The 8,244-nt window shown below is 44.0% G+C and overlaps 1 protein-coding gene across 3 annotated transcripts in view; it reads right to left on the minus strand.

Moving 5' to 3' along the window:
- The window catches only part of HACE1 (HECT domain and ankyrin repeat containing E3 ubiquitin protein ligase 1), an 83,762-nt gene extending 79,610 nt beyond the window's left edge, over positions 1-4,152 (minus strand). For all 3 annotated transcript variants that reach the window (XM_019537813.1, XM_019537814.1, XM_019537812.1), the window contains exon 1: positions 3,952-4,152. In XM_019537813.1, coding sequence (XP_019393358.1) covers positions 3,952-4,027 — 76 coding nt within the window. In that variant the 5' untranslated portion in view covers positions 4,028-4,152. The remainder of the gene's footprint in view (positions 1-3,951) is intronic.
- Between the last annotated feature and the right edge of the window lie 4,092 nt (positions 4,153-8,244).

Here is an 8,244-nt window from a genome sequence, read left to right on the forward strand (position 1 = left end):
AATTCTCCCCTTGTACTCAGCCTTGGTGAGGCCGCAGCTGGAGTACTGCGTCCAGTTTTGGGCTCCACAATTCAAAAAGGATATGGAGAAGCTTGAGAGAGTCCACAGATGAGCCACGCGCGTGATCAGAGGTCAAGAAAACAGAACTTATGATGATAGCCTGAGAGACATGGGGCTCTTTAGCCTGGAAAAGCACAGGCTCGGGGTGATCTGATGGCCACCTATAAGTTTATCAGGGGTGACCACCAGTATCTGGGGGGATGTTTGTTCACCAGAGCACCCCAAGGGATGACAAGGTCTAACAGTTATAAACTACTACAAGACCATTTCAGGCTGGACACGAGGAAGAATTTCTTTACTGTCCATTCTGCCAGTGTGGTCCCCATCTTTAAAAAAGGGAGGAGAGAGGACATGGGCAACTATAGGCCCGTCAGTCTTACCTCAATCCTAGGGAAACTCTTTGAGAAGATCCTCAAGGAGCACATCTGAGATGGGCCGGCTTCAGGGATGATGCTCAACGGCAAACAGCATGGTTTCATTAGGGGCAGGTCATGTCAGACCAACCCGATTGCCTTTTATAATCAGGTCACAAAAGCATTTAATGCTGGTGTCACTGGGGACGTAGTCTTTCTGGACTTCAGCCTGGCCTTTGACACCGTCTCCCACCCCATCCTCATTAAAAAACTAGGTGACTGTGGCATTGATGCCTACACAGTCAGATGAGTTGCAGATTGGCTGAAGGGTTGTACTCAGAGGGTGGTGGTGGATAGGTCATATTTGACCTGGGGGAAAGTGGGCAGTGGAGTCCCCCAGGGCTCGGTCCTTGGGCCCACGCTGTTCAATTTCTTTATCAGTGATTTGGATGACGGGGTGAAAAGCAACCTGTTTAAATTCGCTGATGATACCAAAATTTGGGGTGAGGTAAGCACACTAGTAGGGAGGGAAAGACTGCAGCAAAACCTGGATAGGTTACAGGGGTGGGCTAACAAAAAAAGGATGCATTTCAATACTGACAAGTGCAGATGTCTAATGCTCCTAAATTGAATTATCTCAGGCTTCAGAGCATCTGCTAGTAGCCTGTTAAGGGCCCAAATAATTCTTTCCCCTCCCTAAGGATATCATTTGCCTTTGGGGGTTATTTTTCACCTTTTTCTAAAGTATTTGGTTGCACTGGTATTCCTAAGAATATCAAAAGATCTCTCAGGTGCCTGACTGCAGAACTTCCTTATATGCTCAGTCTAACCAACTGCCAGATGTTAGATCAGGGATGAATATCATATAGACAGTGGCAATATATACTTATCTTGTAAGAGAGAGGAAACCATAAATCTAGACATGAAGAAACACAGAGGGGAGAGGGAGAGCAGAAGTGGCTGATCTTCTTTTTTTTTAAATCAATCAATTTAATTGGTTATTACAAGATATGAAGTAATCAGAATTAACACCTTCAGAACAAGTGGAAGTTAATGTTTCTTATTCTGAATATTCTTGTGCATGTGCACTGCACTTCAACTAAAGCATACAAACAGATGCACTACAGTCTTGGGCAAGCAATTACATAAAAGTTATGAATGGAAAAGAAAAATATAAATCTAAATTGCACTACAACCACACTACTCAATTGTGCTTTTTACATCGTTTCATAATCCATTTTCTGCTTCTACATGCACCAGAATTCTGAAATGCAGGATCTTGCAAATATGAACATAAATAAACATCACTTTTAGAACATTATAAAGTAGATGACTCAAAGTTGTTGCTTACAACATTAGTATGTGGAGGGGCAGAGGAATTAGAAGCATCTCAGAGGGCAGTGAAGAATGACTTTGCTCAATTCAAAACTACAGTGAATCAATCTTTAGCCACCAGCACATGCAAAACAAAATCAGATTTTTCAAAGCTTGCTGGCTTTCTACTGGTTCTTCAAGGCAAACCTCAGCATGCACTGACTGATCACTAACTTCTTGCATACCCTGAAGATGGAATCAAAATGTTGAAAACAGAATTCAAATCATGATACTAAACTAGAAGTATCAATTCAAGAAAAGTTCTTATCATTTTTGAAAAAAAATGAGTCCCGGACCATTTTCTAATTTAAAGCCAGACTAGCAATATAAGAGTGTAAAGAGCTGGAAAAAAGATTCTGTTTCTTGCTCTTCCCTCCTGGTAAGCAAAGAAGAGTAAAGCCTTTGAAAAGCTGGGGGAAAAACTGGAGTATAAATTAAGTCTCCAAGACAAATTTTAAGCATCTTCACAACAACTCCCTGTAAAAGAACCCAGGAATAACAAGCAGAAAAAAAGGGAGTGAGGAAAAAGCATGAAACAGACCAGTACCAGTGCTTTTCAGCAAATATTTAAACTTGGCTCAACAGTTAACACTTAGCTATACCCACAGTTCTTGATCCAGTTTCCCCAATACAGGCAGACATGCACACTGCCCTGTAATACACATGCAGTTACAGTTACATATATACACACACACATTTTCTCTATCTTTATACCTATATCTATTGATTTGTGTGCATGTATCTTTATATAGGTATCTCTACACAGATATATTTGCCTACAGAACTTGACAGGGACAGGAAAGAGCACGAAACCAGTGATGCATATCCCTCGACTGCAAAGCATCATGACGAACGGCTCCCCTTCCTCACCAGCAGCTTCAATCTATGGGGTGTCAAACTCACCTGACCCATGCAGAGCTCATTGAATAGAAGAGCCACTTCATGAGCTGGTTACAGAGTGCGGAGTCATGGCATCTGGTAGATGATATGACTCACATACACCTATCTATATATAAGAGCGTGAGAGCACGCACACAAGCTTTTGTGAACTCGAGTTCACTACATCAAACGCATCTCATCAAATGAACTCGAGTGGAGAAGCAGGTTTGGGGGATACACCCAATGAAGTGAATTTTAACCTCACCAAAGCCTGTACTCTCTCTCTCTCTGGCTTTGTACAGACATTCAATTTCTCCTGGGAAAGTAACTGCTCTCTCAGGAGAAACCACAAGTATACACATGTTCAGACTTTTCCTCTCAGAGTCAAAAAGGAAGAAAAATAACCCGGCCACAACCAGACTTAAAGCTCTCCTGGGGGAACTTCTGCTGGGACAGCAAACATCTGCCCATTCTGTGACTTCTGTCAAAGGAGAACAGTCCCCCCAGCCTTTCCCCTTCTCCCTGCCCCCAGGAGAGTGTTACTTGCTGGACTCTACTGCTCCAGAGGACTCCCCTTTGCCATCCCCTCACTGCACTGCAAGGAAACCCATGCTGACCTCAGGCAGTCTGGGTCAGCCAATCAGGGCTGCCCTATGCACTGCCGCCATCTGTCACCAGCAAGACTAACGGAGCCTCCAGAGCACGCCAAGAGGTGCACACCAGGCCCTCCCATAGCTGCACAGTCACCTCCCCACTCTGCAGGGCCTCGCCACCTGCATGCCTGCACAGCCGCTCTGGATACGTTTCCCTACCCAGACAGCAGCTCTGTGCATGCTTCCCTCTCTGCCACATGCAACATTAGCTCACCGTGGCCTTGGTCTCACTGAGTTACCCCACGAACTGTGTGCGTGCACTGAGTTACCCCACGAAGCAACTTATTCCGCCTTCTTCCCTAACACACCTACCAACCTCTCTTCTTTTTTTTAAAAAAAAAAAGGGGGCTTGGGGGAGAGGAAGGCACAAGCAAACAGACAGCCCTTAGTGACCGAGTCCCGCAGGGCGGCTGGAAGACAGACAGACACATGGGTCCTGGGCTGAACTAGCCGCTGACATTCAAAAGTGCGACTTCCTTGTATGACTTAAGCGTTTTGCATTACTGTGATTATTACCCTGCATTATTTCACCCCCGCACACGTGCACAAGCCCCGGCCCCACACACGTGCACGTGCCGCCCTCCGGGCTGACCCGACGCGGGGACCCCCGTCCCGGCGTCGGCGGCTCCTACCGTCGGGCAGCTCCACGGTGCGGGCGCGGCGCAGGGACCTCGTGAGCCGGTTCAGCTGCTCCATGGCTCTCTCCATCCTAGGGGCGCTCGCCCCGCGCCCCCCGCGCCGTGGCCCCTCAGCCCATGGCGGCGACGGCGGCGGAGCAGACCCCGCACCCGGCCTCACCCCGCTGCCCCGCCCGCGCCCATGCTGGAGGACGCGTGGCGCGCATGCGCCACCCGGCGCGCATGCTCACCACAGGGACACGGCGCCGCCGCCAGCCCGCTTTGCCCTCAGTGTTGGGGGCGGGGCCTGATGAGGCTGGATGTTGGGGGCGGGGGGTTCTGCTTCCCCTGGGGCTGTGCTGGGTGCAGGGAGTGGGGGTGGCTGATGGGTAGGCAGCCCTCTGGGGCTGAAGCCAGGCAGGATGCAAAGTAGATGCACCTTCTAGACCAAGCAGTCAGCAGGCACTTTCATTCCATAAGATTCTAATGATAAGATTAAAATAACTTTTGGTTCAGCTCTCTACACTTTTACATTCCTAGTCTGGCTGTGAACTAGAAAATGGTCCTGGACTCAAATATAATAAGACCTTGTCTTGAATTGATACTTCTAGTTCAGTATCATGATTTAGATTTTGTTAAAAGATATCCCCTTGAGCCCATTATTAAAAGATAGCGCCATATTATTAGACAAACTAGACAGCTGCAACCAAAAAAAATCTTTATTTGCATGGTTTCGGGCACATGTGGCCTTCCTGGGACATAGGAGAAGGCAAAGGACTTTCCCAACCAGGAAAACTCATACTGCCCTCCAGCACTTATGTGCAATACACATTTTCACTTCTGTCTGGGAGAAATTTTACAATTTACAATTTTTAAAATTTCTCCAATGCCTAAGGAAGGGCCTATGTGCCTGGAAGCTTGCAAATAAAAGATTTTTTTTTTTTTGCAATTGTCTAGTTGGTCTAATAAAAGATCTCACCTCTATCACACTGACTGCTTGTACTTTTAGACCAACACAGCTATAACTTTTGCCCCATCTAGGATAACTAATTCGAAAAGGCCTCAGCTTTCCTGAGCAGAAGGGCCCCGAATTGGGCAGTTGGGTGACAGGACAGGAAGCTCAAGGTGGACAGGATAGGGCAGCCAGCAGAGGGCCACAGGACAGGGGCCCTCCAGGTGCAGCAGGAGGAAGGAAGGATGTGGAGCCTCCCAATCTGGTGTGTCCAGGCTTGACCTTCGGGGAGGGAACCACAGAAACAATAAACCAGTTTGATTCCTGAGGTTATTTCTTTTAATGAAACCCCAAATCTATATTCTTCCCCCCAACACACTTCTTTTTCCTGGCCTCATTTTTCTCCCTCCTCCCTCGCACCCCGCAATTTCTTCCCTGTTTTCCATGGGAAAATATAAGGGGAGGGAAGCCAAGGAAACAAAAAAAAAGTAGAGGGAACATGACAGTAGATCACTAAAAGATTCATATAATAATAAACCTTCCCTCGGGCCTCACAGCTTGAGTGCCAAAATCAAACCAGAAAGATTCTGTGTTGAAATCTGTGGGATAAAACCACTTCAAACGTTGAATCTATTTGCAAAATCTCCTGCCCTTTTTTGAAAGCAGATCTGCATAGCTGACCCAAGGATTTGAGTAGTGGCTGAATGGCAGCTCAGAGTTTGAGTTTTGTGCTAAGGAAATATGGGGATCTATCAGCTTGTAAAGTTTTAAAATAGGTGTTTCTTTCAGCCTGCAGCATTCCAGGAGGAACCAGGCATCCAAGGGGTGGGGTTAGTGTGGGCAGGACCCAACACCAAAATGCAGAGAATGGAGCCAAGGGCAGGTGTGGGAAGGCTGTGATTGCTGCATTAAATCCTGTAGTTCTCTGGCACCTGCTGTTGCCCATCTTGCAGGCACTGCTGCATCTGAATCCAGTGTGCAAAGAGCCCTACAATCTGGTTCTGGCCCAGGGGGCCAGATGGGTAAAAACTCCTGGTTTTAACACATGCAGGTCTGCAGCCTTGGGCCTGTAGTTCTGGCCTAGACCTGAAGGTATCCCCCAAATGTTGAGAGAGGTAAATCTTCACAAACAGGTGAAAAGCTTTAATGCCAAAAATTAAGGAGCTTAAAGAGAAAAAAGTAAATGATGATCATCTAAAAATGGTTTGATAATCATCCTATCCTGATTTGACAGTCATCCAAAAGGTCACTCTGCCCTACATTTTGCCTGACTTGACAAGTAGTTGTACTGTAGAAAGGAAAGGGATGGCTTAGCAGGTGTTGTGTTTATTAAACCAGCAGGGTCTACCAATAGTAAACATGAAAGCCAAACATGAAGATATCTCTACTTTGAAAACTATAAATATGTATGACTTATTTATGACAATATCTGCTGGAGATTTCAAGCAGCTGTAAAGCAGTCAGTGGATACAAACCAAAAAAAGAATCTAAAGATCTGAGGAAAATGTATTTAAGAATTATAGAAGTAATGAGGGAATACACATGTTGTCATATGGTAGTTAAGCACATATGATGTCATTTTTCAAAAAAATAAGTTGTAATGGCAATGGAAAAAAATCCCTTCTGTTTGTCAATAAATCAAAAATTCACGGCATTGTAAAAAAGTATATAATACATTTGTAGTCAATTAGTTGTACATAAGCTATTTTGAAAATGTTAAACTTAATAATAGATGTAGCCAGATAATTATGGATATAAATGTAATAGCTGTGAACAAGGCATAATCACAGTTGACTCAGGAAAATTAGTTATCACACAGATAGAATATCAGCTTCTTAGCTAGATGTATATAGCTAATTAGAATGTTTACAGTGAATATTTTAATAAGTTAGGAGTAATCAGCTGTCCCTCCAGAACTGTTTGTGAGGCCAATTTTAAAATCTGCTTAAATTAAGTTTACATTTTTGATCAGCCTGAATAAAAGGAAAGATTACGGTATCCTGTATCAATCAGATCCTGTCTCAAGTGAATACCTGTTACTGATATGGTGGCCAGACTCCAGTCTACTCTTAGAAATTATCAGATAGCTTCCAGTTCTAGTATCAAATTTATTTTTTCACAGTGTTTTTAAAAGGTAATTGAGATGTTGGTTGTGCAGGCAGGACTTTACACTTAATACCCCATAGATGATGAATAAGGGAAGTTTGCACTTCCTAGAGCTCAGTCTTGGTTTACAGATAATAGATAAAAAATAGATTAGTTGTTTAAATTCTGAAGACTGCCTTCCACAAGAGAAAAACAGTAGAAATCAGATGAAGGATCAGAGTTGCTGAAAAGGAAAGCAAACTTGCCAACATACCTAAAAATACAATAATACTTCCTAATCTTCAAAAAGCTTCTATCTACCTTGGAGACAGCCTCTCTTCCCACCGGACAGTCATTGACATATGTCATCTGAAAGTCCCTTAATTATAATGATTGTGGTGTGCACAGTGGAAGATTTTGAGCACTAAAATTTACTATCCTAATTGGAATGACAGCCTGAATCTTGATATTCAAGGCATGGTGCATACACCCTCCATTTTCTCATTTGCCTGATAGGCAATAGGAGTGTTTGATTTAGTTTTATTTCTCATTTAATAGATGAGGGCATGTTCCCTCAGACATGAAAAGTTGGTATTTTTGTACACTAAAATGTTCAGTTAAGGGTGTCCTCTTTCAGTCTCTAATCTGGCAAGCACAGATATATGCTTACTTGTTTCTCTTGAGAAACTTATGGAAATGTTACCTTTGTAAGCAATGTGTGGTTTCTATATTCTCTTGTCCAGTTATTTATTTTCCTGTTCATTTGATTTATATGTCACCATTCCCAACAAAGGCTTAGTACAGTAAGAGGATAAAATAACTTTCAAGAGGAGGACAGAATAACTCATAAAACAGAAATACGACAAGAAAACAAAACAACATGGAAACTAGAATATCCACATGGAGCTGAGCCCCCCCAAACAATATTTTAGCTTAGTTTTGTTTGCTTAATGCTTGCCCAGAGAAGAAGGTCTAATGTCGCTTCCAAAAGATATCCAGGCTTGGGCTCTGGTAGGCCTCAAGAGGACCTCCAGAGCTGAAGAGCTATAGTACAGCTATATATTCTGTGCATTGAGCAACATAGACCTATTTATACGTTGTGCCAAATCCATCCCTGAGATTAACAGTCATGATTTCAGCAGAGCTGTTGTAGAGTACTAGCCTGTCAGAGGTCAGGAAAACAGATCTTACGATGACAGGCTGAGAGCCATGGGACTCTTTAGCCTGGAAAAGTGCAGGCTCAGGGGTGATCTGATGGCCACCTATAAGTT

Source organism: Crocodylus porosus, unplaced genomic scaffold, assembly GCF_001723895.1.
Source record: "Crocodylus porosus isolate Cpor-Errol unplaced genomic scaffold, CroPor_comp1, whole genome shotgun sequence".
Lineage (NCBI taxonomy): Eukaryota > Metazoa > Chordata > Crocodylia > Crocodylidae > Crocodylus > Crocodylus porosus.